This window comes from Microchirus variegatus (genome assembly GCF_963457635.1).
Source record: "Microchirus variegatus genome assembly, chromosome: 8".
NCBI classification, from domain to species: Eukaryota; Metazoa; Chordata; class Actinopteri; order Pleuronectiformes; family Soleidae; genus Microchirus; species Microchirus variegatus.
This window is the reverse complement of record NC_139809.1, coordinates 10,373,185-10,387,339: the sequence shown is the minus strand read 5'-3', so window position 1 is coordinate 10,387,339 and position 14,155 is coordinate 10,373,185. Positions and strand designations below refer to the sequence as shown.

At 40.2% G+C, this 14,155-nt stretch overlaps 1 protein-coding gene across 3 annotated transcripts; it reads right to left on the bottom strand.

Annotated features, from left to right (window-relative positions):
• Window positions 1-1,701: 1,701 nt before the first annotated feature.
• Window positions 1,702-13,025, bottom strand: tnnt3a (troponin T type 3a (skeletal, fast)). Of its 3 annotated transcripts, XM_083893389.1 has the most exons (14): window positions 12,942-13,017; window positions 11,133-11,173; window positions 10,881-10,894; window positions 9,523-9,675; window positions 8,116-8,133; window positions 7,389-7,407; window positions 7,202-7,247; window positions 7,003-7,119; window positions 6,793-6,870; window positions 6,553-6,666; window positions 5,729-5,841; window positions 5,403-5,493; window positions 4,813-4,853; window positions 1,702-1,946 (listed from the first exon to the last, which is right to left on the bottom strand). In XM_083893389.1, the coding sequence occupies exons 2-14, from the start codon at window positions 11,150-11,152 to the stop codon at window positions 1,910-1,912; spliced, it is 861 nt and encodes a 286-aa protein (XP_083749515.1). In that variant the 5' UTR covers window positions 11,153-11,173; window positions 12,942-13,017; the 3' UTR covers window positions 1,702-1,909. The 3 variants fall into 3 exon arrangements, with proteins under 3 accessions (XP_083749515.1, XP_083749516.1, XP_083749517.1); XM_083893390.1 differs by lacking the exon at window positions 8,116-8,133 and having other exon boundaries at window positions 12,942-13,018; XM_083893391.1 differs by lacking the exons at window positions 8,116-8,133; window positions 9,523-9,675 and having other exon boundaries at window positions 12,942-13,025.
• Between the last annotated feature and the right edge of the window lie 1,130 nt (window positions 13,026-14,155).

Genomic DNA, 14,155 nt, shown 5'->3' with positions numbered 1-14,155 from the left:
CTTGCCATGTTAAATTGAACTGTTTTATTATTTACATTACACCTGTGCTTTTTATCTTTGTTGTGGGGACAGAAAGAGGATGATCAGACAGAGATGAGCCAAATCTTGCTGCTGCATCAAAAAAGAAGACACTGAATAATTATTAATTTTCAAAAAAACCTTATTTTTTTGTACGTCATGCATATTTGCCAAAAAAAAACTGTTCAGACTTTCATGCTGACAGGTGTTCACATTAATATTCTGGAGGACTAGTTGAGAAAAGCCTTAAATTGTATGGAATCTAGATTTAGCCATCTAGTGGTGAAGTTACATATTACACCCAAATGAATAGTTTTTATATGGAAGGGAACTCATCTATGTAATATATTGGGATGGGCACAAATACATCAAAATGTATTTCCAAATAAAATACAAAATACCCACTTTAAAAATGTATCAAAATAAGCTACACAATACAGCAGCCAAAAATGTATCAAAATAAAATACTGTATTTTTGTATCTTCAAAATACTACAAAATACTTCCTTCTAAATGCCTTTTTCGTCTATCCCTTCACTTGTGCACACCATCAGTAAAAACATCTGAAAGCAAGAGACTCCTTCCATAAGCAGTCAGCAGAATGGATTATTTATTTTGAAATTTACACAAACTACAGTAGGAACCACATCAGTTCTTGGATTGTTTCTTTGTTCTTGCCATCTGTGGAGGCAGCCAGCGCATCTCAAAGTACAGATGGGTCACACTCGCCAGGATCGCTTCGTTTACTTCTGGTCGAAGATCTAGAAAGGCACCAAATGTCCCCTGGAAATCATGCACTTCAAGCTTAGCCTCTATTGCAAATAAGGTTGGAATTCATTCTGCGTAATAGCACGTTGACTTGGTCTGCAATCAATCAATTTCCTGCGTAAGGGGTTTCAGGACTTTGGTATACTCTTCAATGTACTCCATCTCTGCATCCTTAAACAATGGCAGGTTTAACTTTGTCATGAGATCAGGGAGTGTCTCACAGAAAGTATTTTACAGTATTTTGAAAATACAAAAATACACAACACTGAAGTATTTTGATACAAAATACGAAGGCATTTTCATCATCTCAATAAAATACAAATTACGAAATAGTATTTTGTATTTGAAATACGTATTTTAAATACATGTATTAGAAATACTGCCCATCCCTGAATATATAGGTAATGAAAACACAACACATGGATTATAAATGATTAAAAATATAATAACAAATATTTTTGGGGGGGAATTTCAGTTGATATTTTTCACCACGTACAACAAGTGACTTCTTGTTTTCATGAATGTGATTTTTGGACACAAACCTTGTTTGCAGAGACCCTTGTGTAATACTTTTCAACTAAAAAATAATACAATAAAATAAAATAATATACCCAACTCCCAATTTTTCTTTTGCTTAACTACGGTTTTTTTTTCTAATCTAATTTCTACACACATCTGAGACTTTGTTTTAATTAATAATGAAGAATGAATGCCGGGTCTCCACTGCCTTGTTACGACATCAAGTTCATTTCAACCCAGTATTGAACAAATGACTTTAAAATTACACGACTAAAAATACTGTACTTTATTGATTTCTGAATAACAACAGATCTACAGACATGGCTTGAAGGGTCACACTTTATTTACAAAAATAATGAGAACCAAACAGTCGAAGGTGAGGAAGCGAGATGGCAAATCAGTTTTGGTACTTTTTATTCTTATTGAACAGCGGCTAAAGGCTCCTGGTTGCATGTATCAGGACGTGGGCTGGTAACCTCGGGCTAAACCGCAGCATTACTTCCTTCTTCTGAGCCATGACCTTCACCACAGCGTGCGTTGCTTCATCATGCGTGAGTTCAAGACGATCCCCGTTTGGTTTCTGAGCAGCAGTGAAGCGAGTCAGTCTACTTTCTGCGGCGGGCGGCAGCTCCCTTCTTGCTGCTGTAATGCAAAACAAAAAAGACAGGGGAGGACACATGTCAGAATGTTCCACCATCTTGACAACTTGGTTCAACAACTTGGTTTCACTAGTGTGTTCTTCTGCTAAAGCTTTGGCGCCTCAAACTTCAGCAAACAGCAAACTTTTATACATTTATGTAGAGGTGAAGATGTCAGCTTATCATCCAACGTCTCCGAGGGAACTACACCTCTTCAAAATATGTCAAATAAACTCATCCACAAGAGATTAACAACTCGGTTTGAGGCTTTTAAATGAATCGATTTGAATGTCTGATTGTGCTAACAGAGCTAATGGCCGTTTATGTCCTTTTCCCCATAGTGACTGAGGAAGAGGCCCCTATTAACCCTTTAAGGTAATACTCAACCATTTGGTTGACCACACTTTAAGTCACTATAACTCATTGAAAAATGCATCAAACTGAACTCACTAACACTTAATGTGACTTGTTGTACTTTATGAATTATGCAAACCAGGTTTATTATGAACAGACGTCTCAACCGTTTGGTAGAGGCCTGTATCTGAAAAACTGTAGGGTCTAATTTAAAAAAAATAATAATAATAATAATAATAAAGAATATATATATATATATATATATATAGATTGGCGTTATTGTTATCATAAGTAAATAAAAAAAAAAAAAACATTTTCCTTTGCTTTTTTTCGTGGTGCGTACCTTAAGGGGTTAAAGGGCAAAAGAAAACCCTGTAGCTACAAGGTCTTTTAGCTAGATCAGAAAATGATAAGCCAAACTAAGACAAAATAACATAAACACACACAAAAAAAAAAGCACTTCAAACAGCTCAAGCCTGCAACACGACAACATCGGTCGTCATCAGTGTGTCGACACACACACACACTCATGCAGTACTTACCTGTGCACACTAAATCATTACCGAGTCAAACAGCGAAACGTGCAGAACCGTGACCTTCACCATAACCTAATGGCTGTTTGGTGACTGTAATGATTGCTGAAAAACCGCCGAGTCATGCTAGTTAAAGGCACAGATAGATCGTGTCTCGACGTGTTATGATTATGTGAGTGGGGGTGGGGTGGAGAAACGTTCCTCACGCACCCACACGTGGTTACAATTCCAATTGAATTGTAACATTAGAAAAAATAACTTGTTACAGAAGTAATCAATAAAAACACAGGGAGTAGAGAGATAAAGTGTTTTGTGAGTCAGTGCGAAGACCTTGCATCTGAAGTTTGGCTTTCCTGTTAAGCATTCACAACCTTTCATTAGCTAAATATCGTCCTCACCTTGTCCTCCCGATTTGAATCATCTCAAACGTGGATCGAGTGAACCCATCGTTTTGTAATCTTTGTGCAGTTACGTCCCCATGACAACAGTTTCTATAAACTGTTGTGAATGTTAATGTAACGTTAGGCCTCACTGAGGGGTTGTGGTGTCCATTCAGACAAATAGTTGGGGGTTAAATGTAGTTATATTATTATTATTTATTTAATTTTTTTTAGATTACTGAGCAGAGACAGTACTTACTGCTTCTGCAACACGTCAATGCGATTCCTACACATGAGCACCTGCGAAACGACACAGCAGCAGCTTTTAAGACACACTTCTACCTCTGGCGAGACGAGACTCCCTTTCTTCTGATCAGGCTCCACGGGCTGAAAGTTTGGAGGCTGATGCATTATGGGAAATCAAGACGATGGGAATGGGACACCAGTTTCACGCGTTGTCCTGAATTTTGTGCCTAAATGTGATTGTCTGATCATCTGTGCCTTAACAGAGTTCAGAGACGTTCATCTGACACACACTTACCTGTTTGACTCACACACACCTGACGGCACTACGCCGTTGTCGTAATTTAGCTACTGATTATCTGAGGAGTTTGATTCCAAACTTGAGGCACGTCATGTATAGATAATTGTGAGACTTTAATTCAGAGGAGAAGGGAAAGCTATACATGTGACACATGTTACACTCTTAGAAATAAGGGTATCTTCTACAAGGGCTGAGGTTCTACCTGGAACAATTTGCTTCTGAAAAACCCTTTCCCAGAAGAAAGGTTTTTTTTAAGGGTTCTTGGTAACACTAATGGTTCCAGTGAGAACCATTTTGATCCAGAGAACCCTTGAGTACTACTCAACCATTTGGTCGACCACACTTTAAGTCACTATATCTCATTGAAAATTAACACTTAATGTGACTTGACGCAACCAGGTATATTATGAACAGACGTCTCAACCGTTTGGTAGAGGTCTGTATCTGAAATACTGTAGGGTCTAAGTAAATAATAATAAAAAAAATATTGTTGTTATTGTTATCATAAGTAAATAAAATAAAATTATAAAATAATAAAAAATGCAAAGAAATAATTTTTCCTTTGCTTTTTCCGTGGTGCGTACCTTAAAGGGTTAAAAGGGTTCTTGGTGGAACCTTTATAAAAAGGTTCTACCTGGAGCCAAAAAGGGTTCTCTTAGGACAAGCCGAAGAACCTTATATGGTTTTATTTCTAAGGGTGTAGTGTCAGTGATAGAATTCAAACTACAATGTCAAGTGTGAAGAATAAATAAAGTGTAAGTCAATAAATGAATGAGTGATAAATACACCCCAGGGCGTAGATTGAGCGATTCCCCTTTTCCTGTCTTGAAAGCTGAGTCTCATTTCAGCACTTTTCCAAAGACGATATTTAGTAGCCAGACGTCACTCTTGGAAACAAACTCCTCAGTTTTTCTTGTTTTTTTGGGGGTGGTGGTGGTGGTGGTGTGTCGTCTCCCTCCGACCACAGGCAGTGCTCTAGTTCTCTGACCTTCCTTCATGCTAACATGCAGCTAGCCTGAAGCCGGCACACGTGACGCTGCCTTTCTCAGCTCTACTTACAATTTACTGAGCTCCTCCACTCTCTTACGCAGGGTTGTAACCTGGAGGAAACCAAAGAGCATATCAAGGGTTCAAATCCTGGAGGTGACAGGACGACAACGACGACGATGCTGGATGTGTCACCTCAGGGCCATGGACAACTGACAATAACAATCACACAGCTGCGGTTTGGCAAACCTGAAGAATTGTCAGTGCTTGTTCACCTGCTTGTAAAGTCATATTTTATATCATTAAGATATAAGAATAATACATGGAAAACATAAAGCAACAGATCAAAGGGAGATGAAATTGAAAAGCATGTGAACTGAGCGATGAGTTACATACCCGTAGACAAAGCTGTGGATTAACATGTTAAAGTTAGGACTTAGGAGTTTTGCCTGTAGTTCAAACTCAAAATGAAACCTGTTGCTGCTTTGAATGAAAATGAAATGAATGATAAAATTAAAAGCAACATTTTTCTTCAAACTGTGAACAAATCAAACACGATTTGATGTCATTCATTTCATGAAATATTAAAAATGGAAACATCTGGGGTTCATTGATACCAAACAATTACTGAGCGTCATTGTGACGTGAGGCGGATCTCTTACCTCGTACTTCTGCCTCTTCAGTCTTTCCATGTGGTCAAACTTCTCAGACTCCAGCGTGGTCATCCATTCGTGCAGTTCATTGATCTTATCCCTGCACAGAGTACAAGTATATGAGAACAAAACTCACCTGAAAAATCCTAATTCCTAAAGCAATTTAACCTGATGAATGTAGTGGAGTAAAAGTATAAAGCTAAAGGAAATACCTTTAGTACATGACATGCGAAGTACATATTATAGCATATAATGTAATTTGAGGTGAACCCTGATATGTGTGTAGGCCTGAATGTTGGCCCTGAGTGATAAAGTGTGGGTGCACGGACTCGTACTTCAGCTTGTCTTCGCCCAGATGGTCGATGTTGAGTGCTTTGCGCCTGGCGGCGAGGATCTTCTTCTTCTTCTCTCTCTCAGTCTCTTTCTTTCCTCCTCTCTTCTGGTCAGCCTGTTCCACACGGATACAGATATAGACACGCAGGGTGAGCAGCTGTTTACAACACAGCTACTGCTGAAACTCTCTCTCTCTGTGTGTGTGTGTGTGTGTGTGTGTGTGTGTGTGTGTGTGTGTGTGTGTGTGTGTGTGTGTGTGTGTCTCTATTTGTTTTTTTCCCATGAAACCCTAAACCTGGTCCTAAGAGGCAGAACCACATTTCTGAGGAACTAGTTTAGTTAACCCTTAGAACACAGAGCATTGAAGCTGCTTTTTTTTTACATGACTATATTAAAATGTATACACAGAGGCTGTAAGAATGTGCAATTTAGAGTGTCTTACATTCTTTTTTTGAGCACAGCCTATAGGCAATCTGATGACATTAATTATATAAACACAGCTGAGGAAAAAGTACTCCATTTTTAAAAAAAAATGTCACTTTCTGCAAAATGACTGAAGATGATCTATAAACCTATAAACACACACCCACAGGATGTCCATATAAGGAGTGTACTCTATATAGGGTGAATTCCCACAGCAATTCACCCTATAACCCTGAACTGTGCTGCCGTGTGAGCACTAAGGGTTAAGGACTAAGATTTAAATTACGATTAGGATTAAGTTTACACTGGTTATTGTTAAGTTTAGGGATAGTAAGTGCAGTATCCTAAGATGAATAGCTGCGCAAACATGTGTAAATGTGTGTGTGTGTGTGTGCACACTGACTCTTGCAAGGTGACTGCTGTAGTTGGAGCCCATGCTGGACAGAGCTGACTTCTTCTTGGCGTCTTCATCTGCCCTCTTCTTAGCGTCGCTGTCTTCCCTTATCCGCCTCTCCTCCTGTAACGCAAGGAACAGGATGTGAAACTTTAAATGAGCTAAAAAAATCTGGTTTAAAACTGGTTTATAATAATATTGAATATGCTTTTTTTAAAATAAGGATAACGGTGCGATGAAAACACGAACCTCACGTCTCGCCTGGCGCTCCTTGTCCTTCTCAGTGCGCACCCTCTGCTGCTCAGCCCTCTCTGCACGACGCTTCTCCTGCCAGACAGAAAATGAATGTGCTGTTAAAAAACAAGCTCTTGCTGCTGCTCACAACTCAGCATGGAGGAAAAACAACAGCTCCCAGGTCAAGACCGTGTCACAGTCTAACCCGATGGAACTCTGACTCACGATTCTCTCCTTGAGAGCAATCAGCTCCTCCTCCTCTTTCTTCCTGCACTCAAAGTGAGCATCGATCAAGCCCTGCAGCTCCATCAGATCCTTATTCTGACGCTTCTTCTGGATGTCCTGCAGAGCAGAGGAGACAAAGCAACGCTCAGTTCCACAAATCAAACGAGGACCTCTGATTTGTCACCTCGGGTCAACTTACATCAAAGTCCACTTTCTCACCGTCTGGGATTTTTGGGGCGGTGGGCCTACAAGAGAACGTTTGGATCTTAAGTGCTCCAGGACATCACTCATTATTAACATGTTTTATTATTAAAACTAAAAAGACAAAAAAAAAATGTCTACAGAAATCTTTTTTCGAGGTGGGAGCACAAGAGAAGGCGACTTACTTGAACTTTGGCTTCTCCTCTGCGGGTTAGAAGATGAAGAGGGGACAAGTACACGTCATTGGGTTAGAAACCAAGCAGATTATTTTAGAAAATAATCTCAGGCACTACATAGATTAAACTATGATTTGTGGCTGCATGTGACAGATTAGATAGGATGTAAACGTCAAAGACATAAACTTTTTGTGAATAGTAAAGTCAAGATATCCTTGAACATGAACAGATTATAACGTGTTGCTCCTTCATTTGCCCCTAAATGTGTTTTATTATTCCCTTAGACCTTCACATTTTCTGTTCTCTCGTTATTATTATTTATTATTTTTTTGGCTTGACCCCAAAACTGTTTTGTACAAGCAAATCATTTCCCCACGGTTCCTTCTTTAGTTTTAAGCCCAGATTCTGGCGGCTCCATGCCATGCAGATGACGAGTGGCATAGCAAGAGTGTAATGGTGGGGTCACTGTGCAGTGAAGCATGTGTTAGCATATCATATTCAACCGCCCTTCTTCTCCACTAGGAATTTCACTGTATTCCAAAGATCAAGTTAATACACTTTTTAAAATGTATTAAGTGCATGGGTGTGATTTTTTTTTGTTTTTTGGCCAATTGGTCAGTGGTCCTGGATCTTTAGAAAGAAAAACATGGACGCTCCCTGACTACAGTCATCAGACCAGGACATTGTTGGTCCTACCAAAACCAGAATGACAGACTTCATATTTAAATCAACATACCTTCATCTTCAACAGCCTCTGCATGCAGAAAGCATTGAAAACAGAAGCAGAACAGACAACAGCATTAGCAGGCAGACTGGGAGCAGTACTACAGTACTTACAAGTATGACAGCAAGCATCTCTACAGCTACTCGTTTAGAGATGAGAAGCACTTTATGATGATGGTTTAATCACACATAAGTCTACAATATACCAGATGGCACAAGTCAATAAAATGAAGACCCACCGACATGAAACATAAAATTTGAAATAGATGAATTTGGTAATATCATATTTTTTTTTGTCTTATATAATAAATCAAGATTGTATATGTTACCTTCATCAGGGGCCAAAAATGATAAAATAAGCACAGTAGTATCAGTAGTGTTAGACTTGATTGATCACTTTCTTTGCTTTTCTGGCCAGATAATCTTTCTCCTCTTTTGCTAAAACCTTGAGAAACTGTATGTTTTGATTTATTTATAAGCCTCAGACTTAAGGGGTTTATATAAGGTGTGTATCTTTTCAAAAATTCTCATATTATTCTTGTGTTTTCACAGTTAAAGGTGCCATATGTAAGAATGTGGCCAAAAACGGTTACTACATTCAAATTCAAAAATACCGAGGTCTTTTAGGTTTCGTTTTCTGACGTAACTGGCAACCTGTGGTTGCTCGGCAGCTGAGACTCTACTGACTGCAATGATTGGTAGACGTCGGTAGGTGGCGCCACATGCCAAAACATGATTTCAAAACATAAACATGATTTGCAGTCTGCAAAATATTTTTTTTTAATGCAAATATTTTGGCTGTATTGTTGTTGTTGGTGAATTCAGTTTAGTTATATGAACATTATTCCTGAGTCTCTGTGACATATTAGGAGGATTTTATGGCCAGTTGCTTTAGATTTATTACATAATGCACCTATAACTAATGTTTGGGCAGTTGCTCAAAGTTCTTAATCAAATATGGGTGTTCACATGTTAATATGTTGTGTTAAAGTGCATGTCTAATTCCCATTAGGATTGTAAGCAGATAAATGGATAAGCACATATGAACTATTAATAATATAAGCCATGATTATTTTTTTTTTTAAAGCTATTATTAGCTGATAAGCAACTTAGAATCTTTAGATCAGCCCTCAACATGAGCTGCAGTATTAGATTTCTGGCCTCCAAATAGTTGTCATTAGGCTCTGAGGTGGAGCAGATTAGCACATGTTGTATTACAATAGAAATCACATCTCAGTTTGCGGAGTGCTGCATAAACAAACTGTATTTGATTTCCTCCAGAGGTGAAAAGAAGAAAGCATTAGCATTAGCAGATATGGTGATCTCTGATCTCTGTGGGTGGCTATAGCCAGTGGAGCGCACCTGTCGCCTGGAAAAGGATGAGAGAATAACCCCCTTTTCCCCCTTCCATTCCACATACCTTCAGGCTCAGGCTCAGGCTCTGGTTCTGGCTCTTGTACTGGCTCTGGTTCTGGTTCTGGTTCTACCTCAGGTTCTGGCTCTGGTTCTGGTTCTGGCTCAGGGGCCGCCTCAGGGGCCACCTCTACTTCCCCTACTACCTCCTCTTCTACGGCTACACAACATGCAGCGAGTCACCAGGGAAGAGGAAGGGCGGTGAGAAGGTTAATGGAAGCAGGAGAAAAAAGGAAAGAGGTGGAAGTGGTCAGAGTGAGTAGACTAAAGGAGATGCGAGACATGAGGAGATTTCAGGGGGACTGGGAGTGCAGTTTTGGGGAGCTGCCACCAGATGGTGATATAGCAACTGAAACAGCGAGCAGTCACAGGAAGGAAAATGTCAGTCATTGACAGTCAGTCATGATGGATGAGTTATAAATGGGATTGATTCCTGCAAATTCCTGCACTGCAACCCTATGTGAAGATACGGATTCTATCCCAATGTGTTTTAAGGTTTTAACCCGTGTCTTTTCAGTTGTTTTAAATCGAGTTAGTGTTAACCAGCATGCTTTAAAGAATATGTGAAGGAAAGAACACACATCGTGAGAAGTAACCGGCAAATTAGTATCAGTGATGTCACCCAGAGTCTGCAGGTTATGTCTTACCATCGTATTCTTCACGTCGGTCCGAGAAAGAAAGGAGCAGAAGACATTATCAAAAAGATCCCATTTGTACCCATTTTTGACAGAATAACACGATTCAAAATGTGGGTACACTGGGGATCCATGCTGAGCATACACAACGCAGTGTCCCTGAGCTGACCAGTGCTCGCAGACAGTAAGCGACTTTGGCTTTGAACTTCAACAGAGCCACAGTTGGCGTCATCTGCAGGTGTGTTCAGCTCAGAGGGACCGCACGGTTGCAGACAGACATGCAGAGCTGCAGCACACGCACGTCGCCAACAGGTCAGTGTGCAAATCGCGTGCAATTCAGATTTCCACGAATCTAGACTTAAAAGAGTCGGCACGGCGTATTTGACACTGTCCTGTGTCCAACGTTGGCGCCTGCAACTAGACTACAGCGCGAGAAAAAAGAAAAAAAAAGATACATGTGCAGATTTGTCTAAAGGAGAGAACTTTATGGCTCAACTTGAATCTGGAGGAGTCAAGCCAAACCTGTAAACATGAATTTGTCCAGTGAAATTGACTCGCTACAGAGGATGGAAAGTCGGTTAGGCAATGTTCATGGAATAATACTGAGAATTAGCATGGAAATCCAGACTGCACCTGGACCTAAGTTTGGACGATTGATTTATTTATTCAGATTTTTTTTTTTATCTGTTTGTTTGCTTGTTTTCCGAATGAGAGAAATGTTGCTACTTACCCTCGACCTGGTCACTGTAGAGACAGAAGACAAAGAAAAGAGTCAAAACTTATTATTAAAAGGTAAGCTTGAAGCTTCATTTTGGCTGTAGAAATACTAGTGTGTCAAAATCATCTGAAATCAAGGTCTACGTACAAGATTAGCCCAGCGCTTCAGATCATAAGAGATCAACACAGACCCAGAGTGGGCCTTAAATCAATGACTTTTGATTGTCAAATTGACAATCAAATTGAAAAATGCGAGTCGACTTACACTTCTTCTGTGTCAGACATGGTGACAGTGGACTTTGCAACCTGAAAGAAAAAGGGAAGAACTTAAAGTCAGTCTACAAGGAGCGACTCAGTGGCCTTTTGTATTAATAGCTCAGGATTAAGTTGCAGATGTCTTAAATATCTTCAGGCTGCCCCACCCTGACCAAACCCCCACCTGCTTGCTCGCCCATATTTTACCCCAATACTAAAACAAAATGAATATATATCCACAGACTCATCTGAAATCATTTGCATCCTGATTCCACTTAAGTTTTTTATTATTTTTATTGTCTTTGAAATTCTCCCCCCAAAAAATGTCCTCAGACCCAATGATCTTCACTCTATAATTAGGGTTAGAATGCAGACTGAAACGTGAGCCTCGGGCCTGAATCTGCTTCTCTGATGATAAATGAGAAGGGAGCCAAACATAGATTTATGCCAATGGTCTGTTTTCATACTGCTGAGAGATGATTAATGTTGAAGGGAAAAAAAAAAGAAAAAAAAGAGCAGGTCAAGGAAAGGGTCAACCTCCTGCCCTCTCTTATCACTCTGGATTCACTCAGCAAATAATAATAATACCACATCTAAATTAATTTCCAGTGTATGAGTGTGTTGACATTCAGTTGTACAATTCAGATGCAGAGTCTCGTGAAAGTCCTGCACTGATAAACTCACATCATCTGAATTTATCCATGACTTAATGTATTAAGGATTACAATATGGATCAGTTGCCCATTAGCCTTATTAGCGTGAGGCCACGATGGAGGCTTCCTGACATCACAACTATTTCCATCAGACAGCTGCACAGCTCACAGATCTAGTTTCAGTAAACCCGACGTCCAAGATTGGGTTCCTTCCGCTGGACCGCTACCCATAATTCCACCATCATTTCCTTATCTGGCATCTTGCTCTCACATTGGTTCCTTCAATCACTTTCCAGAGGCTCCTTAGAATTAAATCTAACCCTGATGGGGGAAGCCATGATGTTCAAAGTCTTATGCCCAACTTCTTTGAAATCTCCCAAGAGTTGAGTAAGGCAATGTAGGAAAGCACATCAAAGTCAATGATCTGTTTACATCCAGTCGAGGTTCTTGGCTCCTGTTCAAGATATTATAGCGTTTATCCTCATGATAATCTGCATTTTAATCCACACCATCATTCTCTGCACCTTCACATCAATATCACACTTACAAATGGCAGTCAAGAAAACCAGCAAGCAAAATAAAGCCCACACAGCATTGTCAATGTCAAGTTAAAATACTATAATAATTTACTGCTGTCTCCACGTTACATAACTCATTAGTATCATCCTCTGTGTCCTGAAGTGGAATGCTTCTTCAGAAGACTTAAGCCATCTGTAAATCCTTCAGGTATGCTGGACTCTCTGGACTCGGACCAAACTCTCACAACAATAACAACAAAGTCCTTAAAGGTAACAGCTGCTGCTCAAACCTATTAAGTATCTTAATCTCGGTTAAAAGTTTACAAACTCAGCACAAAAAACACTGCTTATCAGCCTGTCAGGCTGCAGTCACACACCAACACAATTTGCCACTGAGCTCAAACTGTAAAGCATCAGACTGCCTGAGATTCCACTGTAATCCACTGTCTGTGCCAGTGCCAATGTTCTACTTGAAGACAATTCTTCCGCGCTCAACCCTGACCTCCACAACAAAGCATTTACTCGTGGCGGTGATTTTAAAACACATGGACTCAGCTGTCTTCAGTTTGGGGACATGTTTGGGGGACTGTTACTGCCTCTCCTTTTCTACCACTCACACTCTCATTCTCGCCTTCTCTTTTTCCTTACCTCAGAAAGAAAGCCGAAAGAATTGAGCTCCCTCTGGCCGAGACAGGCTGTAAGGTTCTGCAAACTTACCGCGCTGATTATGTCCTACTGTTATAGTGACACTCGATCTGCTCGGCCTCCCCATTGGCTGAGGATCCAGTGTAGAGGCGAGGCCCGGGCCTGCGTTGGGGCAGGGTCCATGACCGCGTCCCCCTCCTCCCACTGCTGGCACTCAATAAGGAGATGGAAGGGCCGAATGCTAAGGTGGGAGGCTCAAGTTTGGAGAAGGGGATAGCCAAGACGCCTCCAGGTTGCTATTCTGGGGCCACTGCATTAGGCAAGCAAATTTCAAGTCAGAGTGAGAGAAGAGCTGCGAGGAGAGGCAGGTGCTGTTTCTAAAACCTCTAAACATAATGTACAGTCTCATCAGAGGAGGGTGAAACCCTTCCCTGAAGTAAATCCATAAAATCACTGGATAAACTCTACCTTAGTCGCTCAACACGCAAGAACAATACTGGCTGACAACTGAGACACAAACAGTGACCTGGAACATAATTCTACATCTGCTTTGACATCTTTCTCATGTTTTCTGGCCCATAATAAGTACATAAATCTTTTAAATCTTGTGTTCGTAAGCCAATGATTGGTTTGTTTTTTGTCCTATAAATTGTGCTGTTAGTTTATATGAGTTAATATATATATATATATATATATATATATTGTAATTTATATTACAATATTAACAATGTGACAGTTCTAAGTCTCGGCTGTGTCTGCTGTGTCTGTTACTGTCGTTTATCAACCGTCTAAATCATAGAAATGCTCTTCTGGTCCAGTTTAAACTGTTAGCAATGCCATTCGCTTCAATTGTAAGTCCAAACAATCAGCACCTCGAATCAGTCATCACAGCAGCTTAATGTGATGTTTTGATCATGATGATATGGCCGTCATTCTCAGCTGTCTTAGGCTTCCTGAATCGTCCTCTAATGTCCCCCAGGGGGCACTGCAGTGACAAAATTAACAACAGAAAATTCCCAGGCACCTAAGTTGGGTGGGAGTGTCAAAGGTTTTCATGCCACTGAAACACCTAGAGATAAACAATGACGCCGAGGGCCTCGTGTTTGAGTGAGTTGGTGTAGCTGTGCAGTGAGGAACACTGAAAATGGTTTGTCAAGTTCATGTGAAATGATGTGTGGTCAAATAAACACTTTTTTTCCGACTAAATTTATAAGCTA

Excerpts from the sequence above, each read along its gene's own strand:
- tnnt3a (XM_083893389.1), bottom strand. The coding sequence starts at position 11,152 with ATGTCTGACACAGAAGAAGT. Across the intron at positions 6,667-6,792 it reads AGCGCCAGGCGAGACGTGAG|GAGGAGAGGCGGATAAGGGA; the intron begins GTTCGTGTTTTC and ends CTTGCGTTACAG. Across the intron at positions 1,947-4,812 it reads GTGGAGGAGCTCAGTAAATT|CAGCAAGAAGGGAGCTGCCG; the intron begins GTAAGTAGAGCT and ends TTTGCATTACAG.